At 39.2% G+C, this 27,311-nt stretch overlaps 2 protein-coding genes across 3 annotated transcripts in view; both read right to left on the reverse strand.

Annotated features, from left to right (window-relative positions):
• Positions 1–27,311, reverse strand: part of INTS4 (integrator complex subunit 4) — a 113,941-nt gene that overhangs the window by 23,345 nt on the left and 63,285 nt on the right. For both annotated transcript variants that reach the window (XR_009542477.1, XM_060160115.1), the window contains exons 11-15: positions 24,840–25,045; positions 14,490–14,632; positions 11,774–11,889; positions 9,207–9,340; positions 7,069–7,226 (exon numbers count right to left, since the gene is read on the reverse strand). Coding sequence is in view for 1 of the 2 variants with exons in the window: in XM_060160115.1 (XP_060016098.1) it covers positions 7,069–7,226; positions 9,207–9,340; positions 11,774–11,889; positions 14,490–14,632; positions 24,840–25,045 (757 nt within the window). In the remaining variant the exon portion in view is untranslated. The remainder of the gene's footprint in view (positions 1–7,068; positions 7,227–9,206; positions 9,341–11,773; positions 11,890–14,489; positions 14,633–24,839; positions 25,046–27,311) is intronic.
• Positions 1,976–2,332, reverse strand: LOC132525914 (cytochrome b-c1 complex subunit 6, mitochondrial-like). The gene has a single exon (XM_060159491.1). It carries the CDS (start codon positions 2,312–2,314, stop codon positions 1,976–1,978), a length of 339 nt encoding a protein of 112 aa, XP_060015474.1. The 5' UTR covers positions 2,315–2,332.

The raw sequence follows: 27,311 nt of genomic DNA on the forward strand, positions 1-27,311 counted from the left end.
ATTTTCCAAGTGTTTTATACAATCGGTAAGTATGTTTTATATCATCAGAAAAAAAAATTTTAAGGTATCATAGTGGGCTCCATTGGCTGCCTACCTAGTTAGTAATTTTCCACTTTTTCCTTACTAAGTGAACCTGATTTTGTTCAAGAGAAGGTGCCCCAAACCTAGATCCAGGTAGAGTCTGACTGGACTAAGCTAATTAGCACACATCATCTTCCTGGTTAGGTCACCTAGGTTGGCCTTATGAGTCCTAATGGAAGGACTTATATTCAATGCTTGAAGCAGGTCTGATGGTGGTCTATGAATCACTCATTTTCTCTTTCTCTCTCTCTGTCTCTCTCTCTCACTAGACTGAACAAGAATGTTTTATAGTCCTGATTACCACTGGCAGTCATACTGTAACTCTAAAAGAAAAAAAGCCTTGGGATAAAGCAAATGTTGAGGACAAGAAAAATCCAAAGAGAGAGAGAAACTGGGTCCTTAATGATATAAATGAACTACTTAACCATACCATACTAAGAAATGCCTCTGATTTCTGTTCATATGAAGAAATAAATACCCATTATAAGTTAATTTGAGATAAGGTTTTCTGATACTCACAATTAAAGCATGCTAACTGGACATAGGTATAGACAAAGTGATTGCAACCATATTAAATACATCTGCCTGTGGACAAGAGTACAGAAAGTGGTACACACACATAAAATAGTTGTGTTCAGGGCTGGGACTACTGATTCGAAACATTTGATTTTTTTAATAGGTTATACATACCTAGTTATAGAATTACACCAATAAGGAACAGAATTCAAAAGATACTAAAGGATAGATAATTAAATTAATCCACTTTCCTATACCTGTGTGCTGCTAACCAGTAACCTTTTCCAGAGGCAACTACCATACCAGTTTCTTTTAAATTCTTTTGGAAATATGCTACACATCTACAAAAAGTAATGTTTTTCTTTTCTTTCTTCTTCTTTTTTGGGGAGGAGAGAGAGGGAGAATGAGAGAGAGTGCGAGCAAGCAAGCTAACAATCTCAGAAAAAATTCGTAGAAAGCTGCTTTGTTTTTTAATGTCGTATCAAAATTTCACATAGAAATGATAACTGTGGGAAACCTAAAGATCTGGCTCATGAGAGAATTTAACTGTTTCAGGGCTGGGATACTATATCAGGTTTCATAGCAGCCTGTACAAAATTGTCCATTGGACTAAGCCCCTCCCTCTTATTTCAGGCAACTTTCTGATAGCTAATGCTGCCTCCTGAGAACCTTGATACAAGAAAGGAGATGCCCTGGAAAGGGGCAAAAATGAATTATTTCCAAAGTGACTGAAGAAATTGGGGTCTGTGGCTTATATACCGACTCTTTTGAGTTTTGGTGATTTGAGCTAATCCCGGAGAGCCTGCTCATGTGTGGGAATCAAGCACAATAAAAGGTAAGACCCTGCACTAGCTAACCATAACTGTAAAATCCTATTTTGGCGGCCAGCTGGTCTCTCCCTTTCGCATCTCTGATGTCTCTCTTGCAAAAGATGGCCCTGAATCATTCTACGCCTGAACCATTTCATCTCCAGAAAGATTCTGCCTTCTGCTACATTATAGAGAACACTGACCAGCTGACTATACATTAGCTGACTGCCCCCATGTGTTAAGTCATTCTACCACCCTTGCCCTGTAGCATTTGTTCTGAATTGCACAAAACAAGATGCAACCCAACTAGCCATGGGAAATCTGAACTATTATACAAACAAAAATAGAAACTTGGCAGCCCTGCTCAAAAAGCTCTGTGTCCCAGTGTTTCCTCTCTGTATCTCTTTTTTTTTTTTTTTTGCTGACCACTGGACTTCATTAAGATGGAATCACTGATAATTACACGGAAGCTACCTGCCTAAGCCAAAATCCTTGAGGTTCACATGAACTTAGTTATACAAATAAGAAACAAATGGCATGTTCAAAACCATAAGGAAATATCCCGACGCTCAGGTGATGAAGGCTGGGGTGAATGAATCGGCACACTTATTCCAAGCTTTAAAGAGTTTGGGGGCCACGCAGTGGTCCCTTGCATGCAAGAAGGCAAAGACCTCCTCTGCGCAATCCTCCTCTGTCAGTGACCTGGAGGATACATGCTCATCACAGAGCTCTAGCCGCTCCCAAGCCTTTACACATTTCTCCAGCTGCCCGCATTGCTCTCTCGCTGCTGTTAGGGGATCCACTAATTCCTCCTCCTCCTCTTCCTTCTCCTTGGGATCTCTGGATCCAGTCAGCATCCTTTGCTCATCCTCCAGCCCCATGTCTGGCTGCTGTTGTGGACTCAACATGAGCAGCAACAGAGACACCTATTCTCTTTATTTCTTTATGCCCACGATCCTCAGGAAGCCTCAGTTTAGACATCCATCAGGAGACTATGGACTCTTTAATGAAAAAGGTACAAAAAAGCACCTCCTATGTGCACTGTACTAGATGTGCTAGGTGTTTCCTTATTTGAGCTCATTTAATCCTTACAATGTGAACTGCAATTACAGGCATACTTCGGAAAATTGTGGGTTCAGTTCCAGACCACCACAAATAAAGCAAATATCACAATAAAGCTAGCTAGGCACGCAAGTTTTTTGGTTTCCCAGCATATAAAATTCATGTTTACATTACACTAGAGCTTATACTGTTCTCCACAGTGGCTGTACCAATTTACGTTCCCACAAACTGTAGGAGGGTTCCTTTTCTCTATACACTCTCCATCATTTAGTATTTGTAGACTTTTTGATGATGGCCATTCTGACCAGTGTGAGGTGACAGTATCTCACTGTAGTTTTGATTTGCAGTCTCTAATAATTAGTAATGTTGAGTACCTTTTCATGTGCCTGTTAGCCATCCGTATGTCAAACTATGTTGAATAAAAGTGGTGAGAGTGGGGCTTCCCTGGTGGCGCAGTGGTTGAGAGTCCGCCTGCCAATGCAGGGGACACGGGTTCGTGCCCCGGTCCGGGAAGATCCGTGGTGAGAGTGGGCATCCTCTTTTTCCTGATCTTAGAGGGAATGCTTTCAGCTTTTCACCACTGAGTATGATGTTGGCGGCAGGTTTGTCATATACGGCCTTTATGATATTGAGGTATATTCCCTCTATGCCTGCTTTCTGTAGTGTTTTTATCAGAAGTGGATGTTCCATTCTATCAAAAGCTCTCTGTTATCTATAGAGATGATTATATGGTTTTTATTCTTCAATTTGTTATTGTGGTGTATCACATTGATTGATTTGCAGATATTGAAAAATCCTTGCATCCCTGGAATCAATCCCACTTGATCGTGAAGGATGATCCTTTTAATGTATTGTTAGATTTAGTTTGCTAGTATTTTGTTGAGGATTTTTGCATCTATTTTCATCAGTGATATTGGCCTGTAATTTTATTTTTTTGTGATACCTTTTCTAGTTTGGGTATCAGGGTGACGGTGGCCTCATAGAATGAGTTTGGAAGTGTTCCTTCCTCTAAAATGTTTTGGAATAGTTTCAGAAGGACAGGTGCTAACTCTTCTCCAAATGTTTGATGGAATTCACCTGTGAAGCCATCTGGTCCTGGACTTTCGTTTGTTGGGAATATTTAAATTAGTGATTCAACTTCAGTACTGGTAATTGGTCTGTTCATATTTTCTATTTCTTCCTGGTTCAGTCTTGGGAGATTGTACCTTTCTAAGAATTTGTCCATTTCTTCTAGGTTGTCTATTTTGTTGGTGTACAGTGGTTCATAGTAGTCTCTCATGATCTTTTGTATTTCTGTGGTGTTGGTTGTTAACTTCTCCTTTTCATTTCTGATTGGTTTGGGCCCTCTCCCGTTTTTTCCTGATGAGTCTGGCTAAAGGGTTATCAATTTTATTTTTTTTTAAAGAATCAGCTTTTAGTTTTATCAATCTTTTCTATTGTTCTTTTAATCTCTTTTTCATTTATTTCTGCTCTGATCTTTATGATTTCCTTCCTTCTACTAACTCTGGGTTTTGTTTGTTCTTCTTTCTATGGTTGCTTTAGGTGTAAAGTTAGGTTGTTCTGAGATTTTTCTTGATTCCTGAGGTAAGTTTGTATCGCTATAAACTTCCCTCTAAGAACTGCTTTTGCTGCATCCCATAGGTTTTCGATTTTTGTACTTTTGTTTTCATTTTTTCTCCAGGTATTTTTCTGATTTCCTCTTTGATTTGAAACAAGTCTTTGGATTTTAAATCTCACTATACCAGATCCTTCATGTCATACAGACTGTTTATGCAGAAACAAAGCAGTGTGACAAGATGGAAGGGCTGGAAAAACCTATGTTCTAGTCCAGGGCTTTGCTATTCCTTGTCTTTGACAGTCTTCTCCCTCCTTCACTTGACTAATTTCTAGTCATTCTTCTGGTCATTGCTTAAACCATGAAAGGAAGGGTTAGGTACCCCCTTCTGTCTTCTAGAAAACCCTGTACTTAATGTATTGTGTGGAAAGCACAATACTGCATTGCCTGTTTACCTAGCTATTTCCCCAACCAGGCTGTAAGATCCCTTGCAGCAGAGACTATGTCTTGTTTACTATTGTATCCCTTCTGCCTAGCACAATGCTTGGCACTAAAAAACCATATAACAAACTAATGAACTCCAGCTCCCTCACTCATTGTAAAAATTGGATAATTCTCATGGAATTGTTTTCAAATTCAATGAAATAATGTACATAAAACAGAAGAGTGGGCACTTAACAGACAGCAGCTCTTACTATGATCAAGGATAGTGGAGCCTTATAAAAGATTAAATCCATGCAACTGAAGATGAGGTATGACCAGAAGAAAATGCCATCTATAAAAATAATAAAAGTCTTCATTCCTGGTTAAGCCATCATAACCAGAGTTTTCAACAAATATTTACTAAGCTCCTAAATAAGGCACCCAAAATACAGTGGTGAAGACAAAGTAGTTATGTCAAGTTCTAAAAACAAACCAAAAAAATCATCCCCCCAGGGTCCTCACTGAACTACAGCAGTGAGGTGAAATCTTATTTGGGTGACACGGCTGCTTAGATTACAACAAAGGACAATGTGTTTGACGGTGAAGTTTGTTTGATACTAGTACTAACAAGTAAACGGCCAGAGTCCTAATCAGAGAAACTTCTGTATGAAATTCTGACTAACATTTCACTTTTCAGCAACTACGGAAAAATGTAAATTCTGAAGAACCCCAGGGATCATCTGACGTACCTCCACTGATAAAAGAATCCCCTTCACTGCTGCATATCAGACAGCAACAATTTTAGAGTCAAACAAAGCTAGATTTAAATCCCAGTTCTGCTACTTCCTAGCAAATTGCTTCATTTCCCCAAATTTCTATTTCTTCATTGTAAAATGGTTAACAACATCTAAATGCAATAATATTTGTAAAACACAGTAGGTCATCAGTAACTGCTGCACCATCGGCTTTCCTTTTCAGATCTTTCACCATCCTGGCCACCTTTCTCAGAATGCACTTACCTAGAAACATAGTGCCCGGGACTGACCACAGCACTAGAACTGCGGTCTGACCAGCCCAAAGCCCAACAGGACTATCACCTCATAAAATCCAGATCATAAGAGTGACTCAAACCTGGGTGTCTACTGAGTACCTACTAATAGCCAGCACTGCAGGTGATGACCAAATTGGCTTGCTTTTGTGCATTTTGTACCTTCTCAGTGCCAACTGGATAGAAAACTGTCAAGGACAAAACTTAAATGTTTATTTAGGTGTGGCTGAGTGGGGAAGTAGAGCTTTTTTTCCTGGGCTCAGGGCCAAAAACTTCAGTAGCAGCTTCTAAATTTAATCACATTGGTGAGGGAGCAGATGAGAAAGAAAATGTAATCCAGGCATCACTTCAGGGTCAGCAAACTTTTTCTGAAAAGGGTCACATAGTAAACATTTTAGGCTTTGTAGTCCATATAGTCTCTGTGGTAACTACTCAATCTACCACTGCAGCAATGAAAGCAGCCATAGACAGTACCTAAACGAATGAATGTGGCTGTGTTTCAATCAAACCTTATTTACAAAAGCAGACAGATATTGTCTTTGCTAAAGGCAAATGGGGGGCTTCCCTGGTGGCTCAGTGGTCAAGAATCCTCCTGCCGAGGCAGGGGACACGGGTTCGAGCCCTGGTCCAGAAAGATCCCACATGCTGCAGAGCAACAAAGTCCATGTGCCACAACTACTGAAGCCCGCACGCCTAGAGCCCGTGCTCCGCAACGAAGAGTAGCCCCCGCTCGCCACAACCAGAGAAAGCCCGCGTGCAGCAACTAAGACCCAACGCAGCCAAAAATAAATAAATAAATTCATTTTAAAAATTAAAAAAAAATAAAGGCAAATGGGTTTCATTTCTTTTCAAATCATTCAGGACATACTAATAGGGCCTGGCAGACTCTGCTGATTGTTCTCGATATCCTTCCCTTCTTCCTTAGTAACAGAGTCACTAAGTGTTAACTAAGCACTGCTCACCCAGAACAAAGACTACCTTTCCTAGCTCCTTACAGCTAGATATAGCCATGTGACTTAAGTTCTAGTCAATGGGACACAAGTAAAATTAGAACATGCAAATTGGGGAAGTGTCTTTAAAAGGGAGTGGTTGTAGAAATGATGCCCTTCTGCTCTTTCCTTTTTCCTAGAGGCTGGATTACAAAGGGGATGGTTAAAGTTTGGATCTTCAGCCAAAGGCCACTTGATGCAAAAGATGGAGAAATAAGAAAGAATGAGTCTAGGTCATCAGCCATCTCAGCTCTGTCCGCCTATGAGAAACAATTAACCTTTTATCCTGTTTAAGCCACTGTTACTTGCATTTTCTGTTACCCTAACTAATATAAGGTAAGAAAAATTGAAAACAGGTTCTTTGTAACTCTTTCTAGTTTTGTACTAATCATCAATCTTGTCATGAACACAAAGCTTTTCTTTGTAATATGCTTAAACCACAATCTAATCCAAATAAAAACATCAGAAAATCCTGTCAACACAGTCAGAAAAACTAGCCTATAACCAACATTAGAAATCAAAAGGATCAAGCCAAGCATAACAACGTTAACTGTGTCAAAGGAAAGGGATGGTCAATCACCTCACCTGATGGTGAACTCTAGCAGCTCCTGAGTTCCTTGAGGGTCCAGGTGTTGAAGACTGTATACCCTTTCAAGGCTCTGCTGCAGGAACTGATGGGAAGGATCCTCATGAGGCATGATATTGGGAGAAAGAGCTGATGACACTAGTTTTCTACCTGGTAACTAAGCAAACACAGTGGGGTTACAGCACCATCAAATTCTCTGGCTTAAAAAAAAAAAAAAAAAAAAACCAACTCCTGTGGCTCAGTTTTTAGTAACACGAAGAAACCAGGAAAAAAATGTGAACCAAACAAAGAAATGGTAAAAAAAAAAAAAAAAAGCTAGATAATTCTGTAAACAACCTTCTTCTCCTTCCTCAGCTTAAGTGGGAGAAAGGGAAAGAGAGAGAGAAAACGAACATGGTCTACCGAATACAGCCACAGCTGCAAGGAGAAAAAGAAAAGAGAATGGTATAACATTATTTTCTATTGCTAACTGAAATAAATGGGCTAACCACAGAAATAGGACTAAAAATTAATCTGTAGTCACATTTATTTTTAACCTTTATTTGATCATTCACTTCATAGAAGAGTGATGATTTATTCCCAAATAAGTTTACATAGCATGTTGTAAAAATGTTTTTTATGATGATAATTATAATCCTTGTTCTTACTGTTAAAAGTGGCTACCTTTCAAGAAAGGGATGAGGAAGGGAGAGCAAAAAGGATTTTACTTTTAACTTTGTATCTTCTATATAGTTTAAATTTTCTAACCATGTACATATATTATTCTAAATAAAGTCATTTAGAGTTACTTAAGCAGGGGTGAGTAAATACAAATAAAGAGCTTAGAAAAGTGCCTGCACACAGCATTCAGTAAGTGTTTGCTATTATTATCATTATAGTTCATTAAAATTTTTTTCTAAAAAAAATAAATAAAATAAACTTGGGAGTTCCCTGCTGGTGCAGTGGATAACACTCTGCGCTCCCAATGCAGGGGCCCCGGGTTCGATCCCTGGTCAGGGAACTAGATCCCACACGCATGCCGCAACTAGGAAGCCTGTCTGCTGCAACTAAGACCCGCAACCAAAAAAAAAAACTTGCTGAGAATCATAGCTTTATGTAATTATTAAGATATAACACAATCTTATCCTTGATTTAAAATATGTTGTTCCAGATTTCTTCTTCTTGCCTAATATAACATAATCAATAACCCAGGGACATTTTTTTTAACATCTTTATTGGAGTATAATTGCTTTACAATGGTATGCTAGTTTCTGCTTTATAACAAAGTGAATCAGCTATACGTATACATATATCCATCCCCAAATCTCCTCCCTCTTGCATTTCCCTCCCACCCTCCCTATCCCACCCCTCTAGGTGGTCACAAAGCACCGAACTGATCTCCCTGTGCTATGTGGTTGCTTCCCACTAGCTATTTATTTTACATGGTAGTGTATATATGTCCATGACACTGTCTCACTTCGTCCCAGCTTACCCTTCCCCCTCCCCATGTCCTCAAGTCCATTCTCTACGTCTGTGTCTTTATTCCTGTCCTGCCCCTAGACCCAGGGACATTTAAAAAATGAATCTTCTTAAAAGATTCAGAGCAGGGACTTCCCTGGTGGCACAGTGGTTAAGAATCCGCCTGCCGATGCAGGGGAGACAGGTTCGAGCCCTGGTCCAGGAGGATCCCACATGCCGCAAAGGAATTAAGCCTGCGCACCATGACTACTGAGCCTGCACTCTAGAGCCCGTGAGCCACGACTACTGAGCCTGTGCTCTAGAGCCTGTGAGCCACAGCTACTGAGCCCGTGTGCCACAACTACTGAAGCCCATGTGCCTAGAGCCTGTGCTCTGCAACAAAAGAAGCCACCACAATAAGAAGCCCACACACCACAACGAAGAGTAGCCCCGCTCTCTGCAACTAGAGAAAGCCCACGCAGAGCAACAAAGACCCAAAGCAGCCAAAAATAAATAAATTTATTAAAAAACAAAAAAAGATTCAGAGAAAAGTACAAAACAACAGAAGAAAGCCCAAGAGAGAAAGATAATTAATGAATGTGTTTTCAGAGAATACACAGTCTGCTTTCTGCCACTTAACCACCACACGGACTAAAAATCAAAAAACCAAAAACAAGAACGAAAGATGTTTTCAACATACCCTCAAGGCAGGAACAAGATGAGAAAGACTGTCTCGGAGGTAGGCATAGTGTCTGAAGGTATGATCTGAGAACAATGCAGGCATTGTTGGACAGGTTTTAGCAGCATTGAAAATAAGAACCAAAACTGCAATGTCTGATAAATAAGTGGGTTAAGTAAACTTGGAGGTATAAAAGGTTGAGCTTGGCCAGAATTTGGTGCCTCTACTTCTAACCCCCCAAATTCCTGTTAAATGACTACAATTTTCTAACAAAGAAATGCAAATTCAAAGAGATACATTACCTCACTCCAAATTACCCCAATTACCCCTCCAATTACCAAAGAAAGGTTTTTTAAAATAATGTCTGCTGTCAAGAATACTAACAAATAGGAACTTCTGGTACAATGCCTACTAAAGTATATACTGGCACAATTCCTTGGAGTAATAATTTGGTACCAGATATGAGTCTTACGAATGTTGAGTAACTCCACATCTCAAAATCAAATGGCAGAGAATCATTTACAGTAGCAAATAATCAGTAACAACCTAAATGTCCAAAACCAGGAGAATGATTAAATAACTTGTGTTTCATCTACTTGATGGAGTATTACGCAATAATTAAAAATTATCTTTATAAAAGATTTTTAACATTGCATCATAAGCATTTTGTTATAAGTGAAAAAAGCAGACTCTAAAATGTATAGACAATATATGACAGCAGCTATCTATCATCAAATGTTTGTTGATGAAATAAAATGTTAAAAAATAAAATGACAGCAAAATCCCAAACCCAAGCTTTTAAAAAGGGAGGAGGAGGGCTTCCCTGGTGGCGCAGTGGTTGAGAGTCCGCCTGCCAATGCAGGGGATGCAGGTTTGTGCCTCGGTCCAGGAAGATCCCACATGCCGCAAAGCGGCTGGGCCCGTGAGCGATGGCCACTGAGCCTGCGCGTCCGGAGCCTGTGCCCCGCAACAGGAGACGCCACAACAGTGAGAGGCCCACGTACCGCAAAAAAAATTAAATTAAATTAAAAGGGAGGAGGAAACACAACAAAATATTAAGTCAATTACATTGGCTATTAAGACTCTGGGTGTTACATATTAAATTTCCTCTTTCTACTTTTAAAAGTTTTCTTTCTATGTATATTTTGTAACAGAGGGAAAATCAGAAATTAAAAACACAAGATAAACATACCTTCCAATCTTCTGTATGTATCTCTATGGCAGAGTGTGCTATTTGCCTACCCAGTATCCATTGTTCCCTTTTTCCTTACTAATAGAATATTGATTTTATTCCAAATATCCTCTGACTTCCTGCCTAGAACCTGGACCTGATGACTGGAGCTCTAGCAATAATTTTGGACAACTGAAAATGGAGGAACAGAAAAATGGAAGGAGCCTAGATCACCAAGAATAATGTGGAACTACTATACCAGACTGCTTACCTCCAGACTTCTTTTACATTGAGAAAAAAAAAAAAACTGTAATTAACATTTAAGATACATTTGGGGCAATCTCTGTTATTCACAGCCAAACATATTTCTTAAATAACACAATTCTCCAACTACCCAGAAAAATATCTTAACATTAGGCTTCCAAAAATGTTTAGTATTTTTTTTTAACGTGAAAGGGGCTTCAGATTTCAGGGCACTTTAATATGTCCTGTGTGATTTGTAATAACACCTAGCCCACAAGCCTCTCTGATGAGCTGAATTTCAAATAGTCATAGTATTGCACCTTTAGAGGTAAGGTCAAGGACGTGCCTTTTTTAGATGTAAACACAGAGTCAGGCATTGGTTAGCACATCAATTACACAGATCTTTTAAAGAATTCTCCAAATGCCCTGTGAAAATAAAAAGAATTAAGAGAGAATACAATGGTCATCACAAAAGCCAGTTATTTGGCTGATCCCTGTATCTCAATAAATACCCCACTAAACCTCACCAAGGACGTGTTATAGAGTGAAAAGAACCACGGGAGAGTATGGATGTACTGATGTAAATGTATTCCCATTACTGGAAAACAACCCGACGGCATGGCATGCTGCCCAAAGCTATCACAACCCCCTTGAACTTGTATCAGGGCTAGAGTAATCATGCAGCCTAGCTCAGCCCATCCCCTCCTTCAGGCTGCAGATCAAATTAAGCACAGAATAAGACATAGGGAAAAGTCCACAGGCTTTAAAACCAAAGATGTCTGTCTGGCTTTGAATCCCAGATTTGCTGCTTAGAGAGGTACTTAGCCTCTCTGAGCCTCAGTTCCTCATCCGTAAGCAGGGAATAATACCTCCTTCCAGGGTTGTTTGCAGATCAGTGATAAAAATGTATGAAGCATTTAAACAGTATGTGGAATGTAGTAGATGCTCAATAAATGGTTAAAATTTAGTATTAGTATTAAATGGCAAAGTTGAATTACTGTGAATATAAGAATAAAAGCTGAGGAAAATAACCATTAGGCTCCCTCAGGATATACTTTTAACTAAAAGAAATGAGAAAGAAAAATAACAACAAAACAAAACAAAACCCTCAGACCATCCAGGCTATACTGCAGAAAAAGATGCCAAAATTCCCTGCTAAATCAGCAGAGGATACAAGCTGGATCATCCATGTCTGGTTCAGCTGTGTCAAAAAACGGGTGGGTGCTCAGGAGCTCAGGCACCAAGGGAAGCACCAGGGTTGGATGCCGACTTCCCAGAAACTTCAAGCATCTGAAACAAGCAAAATGAGAAACAAGCAAACCTCTTTTTTAAAAAGTACTGAGAATTGGAATCAGAAAACCTGACTCAGAATTACAAATTCTCAACCATCTACTTTTGTTACCTCTATGACTTCAGATAAGTCATTCAATTATTCCAGAACTCAAGTTAATTCATCTAAAAACTTGGTTATTATGAAGACAGAGAGCTGATATGACAGATATTACTACAAGTTATTTAACTAACAACCATTTCCCCCAGCTTCCTTGCCAAGAGAACCCTGATTTTACTCAGGTATCAGGTAAGTAGCAAAGTGCTCAATGAAGGTAGGCCTAGCCCAAGGGCTCAACCACAACTGGTCTAAACTCATCATGGCAATCCCAAGCCCATTTTACAGAGACTGCTTTGCAGGTAGTCAAGTAACCCAGTTCTGGTCAATGGGACAAGAGGGGAAGTCTGCTGCAGAGCTTCTCAGGAATGTCTTCCTAATCAAATGAAGTGCATACAAATGAACATATCTATGAAACGGAAACAGACTCACAGATACAGAGAACAGATTTGTGGTTGGGAAGGGGGGTGGGGGAGCGAAGTATTGGGAGTTTGGGATTAGCAAATGCGAACTATTACATATAGGATGGATAAACAAGGTCCTATTGTATAGCACAGGGAACTATATTCAATATCCTGTGATAAACCATAATGGGAAAGAAAATGAAAAATAATATACATATATGTATAACTGAATCACTTTGCTGTACAGCAGAAATTAACACAACATTGTAAATCAACTATACTTCAATAAAATTTTTAAAAAAGAGAAGTGCATGGAGGGAATGTCCTTTTCTTTCTGTCTTAAGATATTGTCTTATCAGGTAGCCATATTGCAACTATGAGGAGAAAGCCAAGAGAACTGCAAAGAAGTCAACCAGAGTACTAGCCCTGTTAAGCTGTTGAATGACCAATCCTGAAATCAACTTTCTGACTTCTTGTTATGCAAAAAAATTAGACCTTACTGTTTAAGGCACTTTTAATCAGATTTTCTGTTACTTGTAGACAAAAGCATTCTAACTGATATCCTGGGTGAAGTTCTAGAATCAGAAGAGATCTGATCTGAAACAGGAAACTTAATAACTCTGTGGCCTTGAGCAGATATATGTTTACCTACAAATGAGATTAAATATAATTACCTCATACAGTTGCTATAAGGATTAAATGAGATAATGAGTGAAAAGTACTTAGCAAGGTGTCTGCCATTATATAATAAGAACTCAATTAACTATTAGTTAGCTATTATTAATTGGCTATTAGTTAACTACTATGACTACACAAAGGCCCTTTATAAGTTATAAAGAACTACATGTGTGCTGGTATTTATGCTTTTTTGTTATTTTTAATTAAGTTCTGGTGTAGAGGTGTGTTGAATTGAAAATAAATATAAACCTTAATTTAATGTCCGCACTGAGTTTATAATCTAACTGAGGCAAAGATGACTAACACTATAAGGTAATGAACTATCAAATGAATGATACCCTGCTTTCTACCTGTCAAAGGTAGAAGGGATCACTATGATCGGAGAAAGCTGCACAAAGAAGATGAGACTTCACCAAGGACTGGAGAATAAGAAGACCAGCAAAAGAGAGAAAACAAACCCCATGAACAAACTGATGGGGTATGAAAGGCATCACATTTAAAACACTTGATACTGTTAGGAAAGTACACTTTTCTCCAGTTCTGTCTCAAAGAACTTAATTCACTAGTTTTCTGACCTCTCTCAGCCCATTTACTCACTGTGCCTCAGGGGACATTGTATCCCCACAGCCCAAATGACTGAATGCTCCTTGAAGACACTCAATAAATGTACAATGAATTGAGCTGAATTGGACTGAACAAACATGAAGAAATGGCAAAACAGAAAACCAGGTATCGAAAACGTTACCTAGAGCAAGATTCCCTGGCATTTTTAGTTCTTAGTATGTCTTCCAAGCACCTGATTTGACCCACAGTTTTTCGACTTTTAATAACAATTTTTTTTGAAAATAAATAAATCATATATTTGCAGTGATCTCATCACATAAGCTCATTGAAATATGTGGAGTACAACAACGCACATTTTATATTAAATGTATGCAAGTAGCTCCTCAAACAGCAATTCATGAACAGTGTTAAGCTTGACTCTAGCCAGTAAAGCTAGAGGTAATCAGGGGAAAATATGATTGTGATTTTCCATCTGAAGACCAAATACTCACCCTCCCTTTAATCTCTACAATGATGGAAACAGACAAAGAGTGACTAACACTATGTAAGAGGAAAAGGAAATCTAATCGACTCATCTCTGTACCTCCAAAACTTACCACAGGGCTTGGCACACAGTAAGCACACAGCAGGCACATAATATTTGCTAGGTGGATGGATGGACAAATGAATAACCTAAGATGTGATATTCAATTTAGGAACCAGACTCTTGAGAGTATAGTTATGTTGAATCAGGTTTCTAAATTGAAGACTAAATTGAAGGCCATACCCAATCTATGATGATCCACTAAGTAACGTCAACATTGTACATTTACCATATTATCAGACTCAGCGAACAAATGAGCAAAAAAAATCCTTACTTCCATATGGAGTCCCTATCAGTAGGGTACTTGGTTAAATTTTTCAGCAGCTCCACCAGTGCAAGATGAATCCCTTCTTTGGTTGAAACATTAGTGCAACATAAGAGTTCATGAAGAGCCTCCCTAATATCTCTGGATGAATCCTTAAAAAAAAGAAAAAGGTAATAATAATAATAGCAGTCACTATGGATTAGCTATTATGGAGGAGTATACAAGTTAAAGTGGGAGTACAGGGTAAAGAACTTCTCAATTTTCAGAAAGGGGAGGGCCTAGTGTTCACAGAGGAGGAAAAATTTGAAATGATATTTGAAGAATTCATTCATTTGTTCATTCATTAATCGGTACACTCAACATTTACTGAACACGTATTAAACAGTCAACATTTATCAGCACCTACTATGTACAAGTGCTAGGGATACGGCAGTAATTAAAACTGAATCCCTGCTCTCAGGAGTTTCCTTTTAGTGAAAAGACAAAAATGAATAACTAAATATATAGGTCACATATGAGAAACTATAAAGCAGGTTAAGGTTAAGAGTGCTAGGATAGGTGGGGTATTTTACATGGCATAATCAAAGGGAACAGCAAACATAAAGGCCATGAGGTGAAAGCATGTTGAAAAACAGCAGTGTGGCTACAGCAGAGTAAACAAAAAGAGAGTAGGTACCAGATGATGTCAGAGAGGCCTCTTCCCTCCCCAACACTTTCTGCTCAACCTCACTAAAATGATTAGAACAGCTCACCAACAACTTCTTAATGCTAATGTAAATGAAAACATATCAGTTTTACTCTTATTTGGTATCTCCATAGCATTTTTTGCCAGTTCTTTAAAACTTTTTAATACAGACAATTTGAAACATATGTAAAAGTAGAGATAATTCTCCAGTTTCAACAATTAACTCATAGCCAATCTTGCTTCATCTATACATTTACCCACTCCTCCCAGATTATTCTGAAGCCAATCAGAGAAATCATAGCATTTTGTTGGTAAATATTTCCATAATATCTCTTTTTTAAAATTATTTTTTAAAAAAACCCACAAAACCAATATCATGCCTAAAATTTTAATAATTCTTTAATAGCAAATATCCACTCCATAATAAAATTTCCCTGACTCAAAAAGTTTTTATTTGTTCTAATTAGGCTCCAAGAATGTCCGCACATTGCAATTGGGTAATATGTCCCTTAAGTATCTTTTAATACGTAAAATCTCTTTACATCTCACTTTTTTTTCCCCTTGCAATTTCTCCCCTGTATATCCTGAGATGGTAGTTTGATTTAGACGTTTAATCACATTCAGGTTCAATTTTTTTATAAGACCGCTTCACAGGTAGTAGTGTGTACCTCCCTCAGGAACTATATTTTTCTTTTTGTGATATTAGTAACCACTGAAGATCACTGCCTAGATCTGGTAATTCATTAAAGTTGTAAAACAATGATATATAAATTCTATCATTCTTCTTCATTCATCAACTGGAATACTTCTACAAAGAAAAACTTCCCCTTATCAACTAGCTGGTTGTCTTGAAGTTCCATCTGTATAGGAAAAGGAAGGATAAATGCTTGATTCCTTAATTTACCAGTTTTCAAAATAATGAACTGATTACTAAGAATCTTCTAAAGGTGACTAATGCAGTGTTCTGTTTTTGAATTATTATAAAATCATGGGTTTCAACATATTTGCAGTTGTAATCCTTAATGATATGTTTCACCTTTGGCCAGTGTGAGTCTATTTAAGTTATCTCCTGGGTCTTTTTTTTTTTTTTTTTTGCGGTACGCGGGCCTCTCACTGTTGTGGCGTCTCCTGTTGTGGAGCACAGGCTCTGGACGCACAGGCTCAGCGGCCATGGCTAACGGGCCCAGCCACTCCGCGGCATGTGGGATCCTCCCAGACCGAGGCACGAACCCATGTCCCCTGCATCGGCAGGCGGACGCTCAACCACTGCGCCACCAGGGAAGCCCTCTCCTGGGTCTTTTTGATATAAGCCTAGAGGTAATAGCTAATAGCTAATACCTCATGTTTGCTTTCTGTATGACAAAGACAGTACAAGGTCATCTTGTTACGTTTCCTACACCACACTTGGAATCAGCCATTTCTCTTTGGAATTTTGGTTCCTTTTAGTGGGAAATGGGATCTCCAAAGCATTTTTTTAAAAGTCAGGTTTGAGAATTCCCTGGAAGCTCGGTGGTTAGGACTCCACGCTCTCACTGCCGAGGGCCTGCATTCAATCCCTGGTCAGAGAATTAAGATCCCACAAGCCACATGGCTTGGCCAAAAAAAAAAAAGTCAGGTTTACTGACATATAATTTACATTCTGTAAAATTCATCCTGTTTAGTGTACACTTCCATGAGTTCAACAAATAAATACAGTTATGTAACCACCATGACAATCAAGATATAAAACACTTGCATCACCCAAACACTTCCCTCGTGTCCCTTTGTAGTCTACCCCTCACCCCCAGCCTCTGGCAACCACTGATGCATTTTCTGCTACAGTTTTTGTCTTTTCCAAAATGTCATATAAATGAAATCACAGAGTATGCTGCTTCTTGTGTCTGGCTACTTTCACTTAGCATAATGCATTTGAGATTCATCCATGTTGTTATGCGTATCAGCAGCTATTCCTTTTTATTACCGAGTAGTAATCCATTGTATAAATGTACCATAGTTAATTTATCCATTCACCAACTGAAGGATTTTGTGTTGTTTCCAGTTTGGGGACTATTATAAATAAAGCTGCAATAAACATTTGCATACAGGTCTTTGTGTGAACATGAGTTTTCAGTTTTCTTTAGTAAATACTTCAGAGTGGTACTGTGGGGTCATATGTTTAGTGTATATTTAATTTTATAAGAAGCTGTCACAGTAGTTTCCAAAGTGGCTCTACCATTTTGCATTTCCATCAGCAGTATATGAAAAGCACCAGTTGTTCCCCATCTTCACAGCACTTGATATTGTCAGGGTTTCTTTTGTTTGTTTGTTTGTTTTTACCCATTCTAACAGATGAGTTGTTGTAATTTCTCACTATTGTTTTGTTTTTTGGGGGGTTTTTTGGCCACGTGGTACAGCTTGCAGGATCTTAGTTCCCTGAACAGGGACTGAACCCAGGCCCTCAGCAGTGAAAGTCCAGGGACCTAACCACTGGACTGCCAGGGAATCCCCTCACTATTGTTTTAATCTGCATTTCTCTAATGACTAATGATGTTAAGCATGTTTTCACATGCTTATTTATTATTTGCCACTGCTATCTTCTTTGCTTAAGTGTCTGTTCAAATCTTTTGCTCATTTTTTAATTGAGTGGTGTGCTTTCTTATTATTGAATATATATTCTTTTTTCCTTTTTCTTTTGGCCGTGCCACATGGCTTGTGGGATCTTAGTTCCCCCACCAAGAATTAAACCCAGGCCCTTGGCAGTGAAATTGAGGAGTCCCAACCATTGGACTGCCAGGGAATTTCCTGAGAATTTTTAATATATTCTTTATCAGATGTGTGTTTTGCAAATATTTCTCCCAGTCTGTGGTATGTCTTTTCAAAAAAAAATTTTTTTTTGGCTTAAACAGAAATTTATTGTCTGAGCTCTAGAGGCTTGACGTCCAAAATCAAGATGTAAGCAGGGCTGGTTCCTTCTGAGGGCTGCGACACAGAACCTATTCCACAACCCCCCTCCTAGCTTGTGGTAACCTTACATTCCTTGTATGGCCTTGTAGATGGCATTCTCTCTGTGTCTTCACATTGTCTTCCCTCTATGTGCGTTTCTATATCCAAATCTACTCCCTCCCTTTTTTTGGTACAGTTTATATATCAAAGCCATTATATGTGTTTGATTTGGTCCCATTATATCTTTACTGTCGTCAAATATATATAACATAAAATTTACCACTTTAAGTAAATGTACATTTTAAGTGTACAGTTCTATGGCACTAAGTATATTCACATTGTTGTGCTATCTTTAAAATTTCTTACAAGTGTTTCTTTGAAGAAATTTTTTTATTTGATAACCTGTTTATCTAGTTATTTCTTTCATAGATTAAGTTTTTGGTGTCATATCTAAGAAATCTTTATCTAAGACAAGGTCACAAATATTTCTCCTAAAAGTTTTATACTTTTAAGTTTTACTTAATACATGAAAGAAATCAAACTAAAAAATTTAAAAGACACGTCCATAACTATATAACAAAATCTAAGAATCAGAGGACTCTTCCTTGAAGCTCAGTTGGAAACATGCCTTCTTTATTCTCCAGGCACCCTCTTTTACCCTGCAATTCTCTCATTTCTTTACCCTATACAATTGGGGGGCCCACTTCTCAATAAACACATCTGACCATGTCATTCCCCCATTTAGTAACCTCATTTGGCTTCCCCGCCACCCCTAGGATAACAGAGTCTCCTCAGCATAGCACACAGGCCCTTTACAATTGGTTCTCTACTGACCTCTCCTGTTTCACCTCCCACCCCTTCTCCCTCACAGCCACATGTGAACTTCTCAATGTTCCCTGTCCAGATCGTGCCATTTCACACCCCACCCCCCATCCCCCGCCTTTACCTGAGGTCATATGCTATCCTTCTGGTGAGAATGTCATCCCTTACCTTACTTTTGATACGATCTTGTAATTATGGTTTATATTGCTGTTTTCTCTATAAAACTGAGCAACTAAGAGGCAAGAGGACTGTCCATCTCAACATCCTCAGAACCTAGTACAGAACCTGGTTCAGGAAAAATCAGTAAATGTTTCTTGAATGACTTTCTGAGGCATACCTGAGAGACACTGCAAGTTTGGTTCCAGACTACCACGACAAAGCGAATATCACAATAAAGCAGGTCATAAATTTTCTGGTTTCCCAGTACATACAGAAGTTATGCTTATACTATACTATAGTCTAGTTAAGTACGCAATAGCATTATATCTAAACAAACAATATACATACCTTAATTTAAAAATACTTTATTGTTAAAAATGCTAACCATCAAAACTGAGCCTCAGCAAGTCATAGTCTTTTTGCAATAGGAACATCAAAGATCACTGATCACAGGTCACCATCACAAATACAATGATAATGAAAACGTTTCAAATACTGAAAGAATTACCAAAATATGACACAGAGACATGAAGTGAGCTGCGGGAAAAATGGCACCAATAGGTTGGGGGTACAGGGGGAAGAAAAAAACACAGGACCGATAGACTTGCTCCATGCAGGGTTTCCACAAACCTTCAATTTGTAAAAAATGCAACATCTTCAAAGCACAATAAAATGAGGTATGTCTATATTATGAACTACTACCATATGAAGCGCTTTACATGAATTCTCTCATTTAATTCTTAAAAGAAACATAAGAATATATGAAATTATCCTCACTTTAGAGATGAGAAAACCAAGAACCAGAAGGATTAAATAATTTGTCCAAAATTGCAAGGCTGCTAAAATCCTTTAATAGCTTTTAGTTGTTCTAAAGGCTCTGCATGAGCTGGTCCCACCAACCCCCTCCAGCCTAATCTCATACCACACACTAGCTCTGTTACTGCCAGGCCCTCTTTTGGTCCCTCAACTGTGTCATGTTTCCACCCACCACAGTTTCTACACTTCCTGCTCCTCTGCCTGAAATGTCCTTATACCTCACACTCCCAACTCCTCCTGCCAAGTTAGTGCCTTATTCCTCCTTTAGAGTTCAGGTTCAGAAGCTTTTCCTGATTTCTGTACCCCCTCAACTCCTAAAGACCAAGTACCTCCATGATATACCCCCATGGGACCTCACTTCTTTCTGTCGTGAGCTCCTTATTTCAACTTATATTACACCTTCATTCGTGTCTTATTTGTCTGTCTACCTCATACCTAAATTCTAAGGTCCATGAGAGCACGGCCATGGCTTTTGCTCACTATTGTGTTCCCCTTTGCACAGTGCCTGGCACATAACAGATGGTCAATAAACAATAAAAACAAACAAACAAAGGGAAAAAGAGACCAAAGAGAAGAAATGACAGGTTGATTTGGATCTGTCTGGCTCTGTATGTAGCAGACTTAAATAAGATATAATGCTTTCCATATGAACAAATCTCCACCACTGATAGGAGGCAGCTATATGGATGTAATGGAGAAACAACTGTCAAGTAATAAGAAAACAATTTTGACTTGTGTGTTTCTTAAGAACTTCCCAGTTATACAATTAACCTGTGTAGATTTGTTTTAGGAAATGTTTACTAAGCATCCTCTATGGGCAAGTCACCACATTAAACCCTGAAAGGATACAGTAAAGGGTACAACATGGTCACTTAAGGACTTCACAATCTCATCAGGGAGATAAGACAAACATACTAAACCTGACATAAATGGATAAAGTGTGAAAACTACAGTAAGAGACACATGGACTTGGTACTCAATAATTATGCCTTAAATGAAGGAATGAGGGAAAAAGTCAATTTATTTGATATGAACTTCAAGAATGAGATATGTTGGGGCTTCCCTGGTGGCGCAGTGGTTGAGAGTCTGCCTGCCGGTGCAGGGGACACAGGTTCGTGCCCCGGTCCGGGAAGATCCCACATGCCGCGGAGCGGCTGGGCCCGTGAGCCATGGCCGCTGAGCCTGCGCGCCCGGAGCCTGTGCTCCGCAACGGGAGAGGCCACAGCAGTGAGAGGCCCGCATACCTCAAAAAAAAAAAAAAAAAAAGAATGAGATATGTTGAAAGCGGTAAATTGTTATGTTATCCTTCTGCATAAAATTTTCCAATGGTATCTCATAATACTTACAATAAAATCCAAACATCTTACAACAGCCTCCAAGGTACTCTACCTGCCCCTACCCACCTGCCCCTACCCACCTCTCAGACCTCATCTCATACCACTTTCTACTTTCATACCACTTTCATACCATATCTCATACCACTTTCACTTTCTACTTTCATCTCATACCACTTTCTACTTTCATCTCATACTCATACTTTCATCTCATACCACTTTCATCTCACTTCACTTTCTACTTTCATCTCATACCACTTTCTACTTTCTATGTTCCACCTATACCAGTCTTCTTACTCCTGTTCTGGAAGCACACCAAAGCTCACCTATGCCTTAGAGCCTTTCTACCAGCTATTGCCTCTTCCTGAAGGTCCTTCCTCCAACTTTCACATGGCTGGCTTCCTTTTGTCATTTAAGACTCAGCACAGGCCCCAGCCGCTGGGTCGACCAGCTGTCCCGGCGGACTTGCGTTCCATAGCCCCAGCTGCCTGCTCCTTATTTGTGTCCTGAAGATTAGTGTGCCAAGTTCGTCTGTTTATTAAGATTAAATATGTAAACAAGAACCAAAAAAAAAAGACTCAGCACAGGGACTTCCCTGGTGGCGCAGGGGTCAAGTATCCACCTGCCAATACAGGGGACACGGGTTTGAGACCTGGTCTGGGAAGATTCCACATGCCGGGGAGCAACTAAGCCCATGCGCCACAACTACTGAGCCTGCGCTCTAGAGCCCGTGAGCCACAACTACTGAAGCCCACGCGCCTAGAGCCCGTGCTCTGTTACAAGAGAAGCCACCTCAACGAGAAGCCTGCGCACTTCAATGAAGACCCAACACAGACAAAAATTAATTAATTAATTTTTTAAAAAGACTCAGCACAAACACTGTCTCCATAGAAAGGCTTTTACTAATCCCTAACTTTACAGTGAAACTTCCCATTCCTCCATCACTATTTACCTTCTGTATAAGACTTATCACTCTCTGAAATCATATTGTTTACTCTACCTGTCTTTAGAATATATGTCCCATGAGAGCAGGGAATCTGTTTTTGACCACTACACCTCCAGTACATAGACAGCACTTGTTGAATTCAGGTAGTAGCTCAATGTAAAAGAAAGGAAGAAAAGAAAGAAAAAAAAGTAAAGGAAGGAAAGGAAGAAAGGAAGGAAGGAGCAAAGAGACAAATTAAGGCTGGAAGGGTCAGGTAGCTAAATTTCAACACAGTGAAGTACAGAGGCACAATAACTATATAGAGCAGTGAGCAGTAGGGTAGAAGAACAGACAATGAGTTTATATAAGTCTAAAATTCATGGACAGAACTCCAAGTCAAGGAGTTTAGACCTAAACAAATTCTTTGTGAGTTTTATACAAAAGTGCTCATAAATAAGCCTATCATGGCCCTATGAAGAATTAAGTATGTCAAATTATAGCTTGGCATATAGCTCAGCTACTTAACGTTTACTGAGCATCTACTTGTGTAGATGCTACAAAGCACTGCGAATTTAAGAACGAAAAAATCAAGACTGGCGCCTTGAGAAGCTCACAGTCTTGTGGAATAAAGAATTAAACAAACAGAACACCTACTGATAAATGCCACAGTAGCATAAACAGGGTGTTACAAAAATACAGATGAGTGCTATTTAGCCCACTCAGCAGTACAGTGAGTTAAGGAAGGCTTCCTAGACATATTACCTAGTGTGGATTCTGGGAATAAGCAGAAGTGTGCTACATGAAAAGTGGCAGTTTTGCAGGCAGAGGAGAACAAGTTACAATGAAGGCAAAATGGTGAAGAAAAGCAGGATGATTAGCGGAGTGACTACAGCATAAAGTTCAAGGTGAGGAATGATGGGAATGAAAGCTAAAAGGAAAGGGGCTAGGCTATAGAGACCAACCATAGAGAACAACACAAAAAATGAAAACTTATCTTCCTAGGAAAAAATACGAGGGACTTAGCTGGTGGCGCAGTGGTTAAGAATCCGCTTGCCAATGCAGGGGACACAGGTTCGATCCCTGGTCTGGGAAGATCCCACATGCCGTGGAGCAACTAAGCCCATGTGCCACAACTATTTAGTCTGTGCTCTAGAGCCCGCGAGCCACAACTACTGAGCCCACTCTCCTAGAGCCTGTGCTCCACAATAAAAGAAGCCACTGCAATGAAAAGCCCATGCACCGCATCTAAGAGTAGCCCCTGCTCACCACAACTAGAGAAAGCCTGCGTGCAGCAACGAAGACCGAACGCAGCCAAAAATAAATAAATAAATTTATTTTAAAAAATATGTGAAAAAAATTATAAAGATTTATAATTCAGGAAAAATCTTAAGAGAAGTGCTAAGCAACTGAGAGAATGATAAAGACCTTCAAAATCAAAGCACCTAACCTGTTTTCTAAAGTATGTAGCAGAAATCTATAACAAGTGCTAATATGTAAACATCAAATTGCTATCCCTTTCACAATATCTAAAAAAGGGGGGTGGGAAACCAAAGCCCAACTCTCATTTATTAATATTTTGAAAAACTTCAGTGACTTCCCTGGTGGTCCAGTGGTTAAGAATCCGCCTTCCAATGCAGGGGACGGGGGTTCGATCCCTGGTCGGGGAACTAAGATCCCACATGCCACAGGGCAACTAAGCCCACACACCGCAACTACTGAGCCCGTGCACTCTGGGGCCTGCAGGTCACAACAAGAGAAAAGCCCGCATGCTGCAACAAAAGATCCCACATGCTGCAACGAAGATCCCATGAGCCGCAACTAAGACCCAATGCAGCCAAATAAATAAATAAATAAATGAAAAACTTCAGAGCTCGCAAATAAAATCCAGACACTTTAAAGAAACAATTGAAGAACCACAAAGAGTTGTACAGCCTGGGAGGCAAATCTGTGTTCGTATCCTGGCACAGACACTTATCACCTGTACGACCTCAGAGAAATTACCTTTTTTCTGAAAACTCCAAGGTTGAATGAATTGATCCCTAAGATCCCTTCCTGCTGTCTATGATTCACTAGAAGAATTAAATCAAATCAAGGCTAAAAGAATTCTTCATTATTTAGCTCCTGCCTTATCTGTAGCCACTTCCCTTCCCTCCTCTCTCTCAACTCTATGTTATATTACAATGAATTCCTCCCAATTCCTTGAATATATCATATCCACTCTTACTTCTGGATCCTTAGACACTGCTCCCTCTGTTTGGTATCCTTCCACCCTACTACTATCAGTGCCACTCCTTCCCAAGAAAATGTTTCATACACCTGAATCTAATATAATATAGTAAGTCAGCTATACTTCATTTAAAAAAAAGAAAGAAAGAAAATGCCTCATTAAGTCCTACTCCTTCAAGTATCCACTACAGCATTCCTTCTTTCTTCCCTATCTCCTCAACCTTACCCCAGGCAATTCAGGTTAGATACTCTGCATTCCCAGAGCATCCTATCCTTCCCTGATCATAGCAATACTAAGCTTTATTCTAATTTCCTGTTTAATAGTCAGTCTCCTCCACCACGAAGGAGTTGTATGATGAGAAGGCAGAATTGTGCTGCCTCTACAAAATTTTAGCATCAATGCCTGGTTTAAAAAAAAAAAAAAAGTGGTGCTCAGTAGGTATTGATGAAGAAATGCATAACAAACTCACCTCTAACACAGCCAGGACAGTGTCAAGCTGATCCTCTCGAAGGGTGATATTGTTAGAGATTTTTCTCATGGTATGTATGGACTGTAGACGTACTTCCTCAATTTCATCATTAAACATGTCAACCAGGAAATCAAGGCACTTCTCAGCAAAAGAGGGTGAAGACTGGGCCAGCATGCAGAGCGCCTCTACAGCAGCAATGCGGACCTCTAGAGAAAAAGGGCCAAACAAAACTGCACGTCAAGTTAAGATCCATGGGAAAAATGTAAGAAGGATTCCTTCTCATTCAGGTTTGTGTTTCCCTCTCTACTCCTGTTACTTTACAAGCTCTCTCTGGGAGATCTCCTCCATGCCTGCAGATTCTGCTACCACCTTCACACAGACCTATGAACAAGGATGTTGGTACCACAGGGACTAAGGTTTAGATCCTGACTCCTTGAAAACTCAGCTGTCTTATTATCTCAGTAGTCCAACCACAGTAAAGTACTTTTTAAAAAAGCACTTTTAAAATAATATTATTAAGATTAAAACAGGGTCGATATCATTATTCTCATTCTACAGATAAGAATCAGCAAAGTGGATAAACTTGCCTCAAGTGAATGAGAGCAGAGATAAGACTAGGACCCAGGTCTGCTAATTCTAGACCAGCATCATATAGTGGTTAAGGGTACATGCTCTGGAATGATAGAGGTCTCACAGTGAATTGTGAAAAGTAATCCATCCACTAACTTGGACGGTGATCTTGAATAAGTAAATTAACTTCGTAGTATCAATTTTCTCACCTGTTAAATGGAGATAATACCCATTTCCTTACAGAGTAGTTAGGAGGAGTAAACGACATAGTGTGGGTAAAGCACATAGCACACTGCCTGGCATATGTTAAAAGCTCAATAAATATTAGCTACGATTTAGGTACACATCTTGTAAGCACCTTGAAAACAGAGGCATGTCCTCTATCTCTTTACATGCTCAGAACATGTAACAGTAAAGCCACTGAATCCAGGAAGCCCTTCATTCTTTCACTAACACTGTCACCTGAACGTGTACTATATGCCAGGCCCTGTGCTGACTGTTGGGATACAGAGATGAGAAAGCTATAGACCATGGTCGCAAGACTTCCATACAAGCTTGTTTTGTTCCAGCGGTTCCCACAATAAAATGTACAGTTTCAAAAAAGAAAAGAAAAACACTCAAATTGTGGTTAAAACTCTCCAATATACTTTGGTTTTTGTATAAGAAAGGTTTTATAGACACCTTAAAAGCAGAGTTACTACATAAAAGGGAGATGACTCAGATTTTTCTTGGTACTTATAAATTCCTCTTTTTCATCAGAAGGGAAGGATTTGCTCTACATCACATCTATGTAATTTAAACAGGAAATTGCTAATAATTACAAAGCAAGCCAGAGATGGACCCAAATGTTTTAACTGCTAACCCTGCTTCTTAGGGCTTTATCCATTACATTGCATTGACTCATGTGTAACTCTTGCAAGTGTATCAAGGGAATCACAGAGAAACTTCAGATCAACATGAGATAATCAGTATGACCTGACCTGATGCAATTCCAAGCAGAAGCAAAGAAGCTTGGTTTTTTACTTTGCATGCTACAGGTAGCTACAGGTAGCTAAATTAGCTAAATTAATTTAGCTACAGGTAGCTAAATTAACAATTTCTACTGGACTTTTTGGAATGTTGAAAATATATAATAGTCTCCTTAAGGGTCCAGGGCAGAGAAAAGGAATTAGCTTGCTCGAGAATAAAAAAAAGACTGATCCTCTGGTGTCTTAACATATGTAATCAGATCCTAGTTTTGCTACTTACTAGCTTTATGCTTAGTACTGAAGGTACAAAGATGAACAAGAACAAGACTGTGTCCCAGCCACTATAGACTAGAATAGTTAATTGCATTACAGAGTGATGAATGATACAATGGAAGAGCACACGTAGTATGAAGAAAATGCAGAAGAGGCACATAGCCTACTCAACAGGATCAGAGGCAGCTTTTCAGAAAGTGACCCCTAAAATAATACTTGAAGGAGTTGCTAGGCCAGAGGAAAGGAAAAAGGCCTTTCTATGCAGAGGAACCACATGTAAAGGCCCAGAAAGGAGGGAGAACATGGAACAACTAGAGGACTAGAAGTATGTGTGATACTACACTACAGTCTATAGCCAATGAAATAAGGCTCCATTTCACTCCCAGCAAATGTGTCCCTAAAATCCTGATTTACCCAGAATTTTATAGGTATGATTAGAGAGCTGCCATACCTGATGCTGGTTATGATCTAATCACTTTCCAAAGTTAAGTTCCTTTAAGTAAACCTTAGTGACAAACTAAAAACTGTAGAAATCAACCACATAAACATTAACAGTGATTAAATTCAATTGCAGAAACTAAACAAAGCAAAAATGCTAGGAGAAACAAAATAAAATAGGTTCTAGTTACCTGTCTTAGGATAAAATGGGTTTTAATAACTG

Source organism: Lagenorhynchus albirostris, chromosome 9 (genome assembly GCF_949774975.1).
Source record: "Lagenorhynchus albirostris chromosome 9, mLagAlb1.1, whole genome shotgun sequence".
NCBI lineage: Eukaryota > Metazoa > Chordata > Mammalia > Artiodactyla > Delphinidae > Lagenorhynchus > Lagenorhynchus albirostris.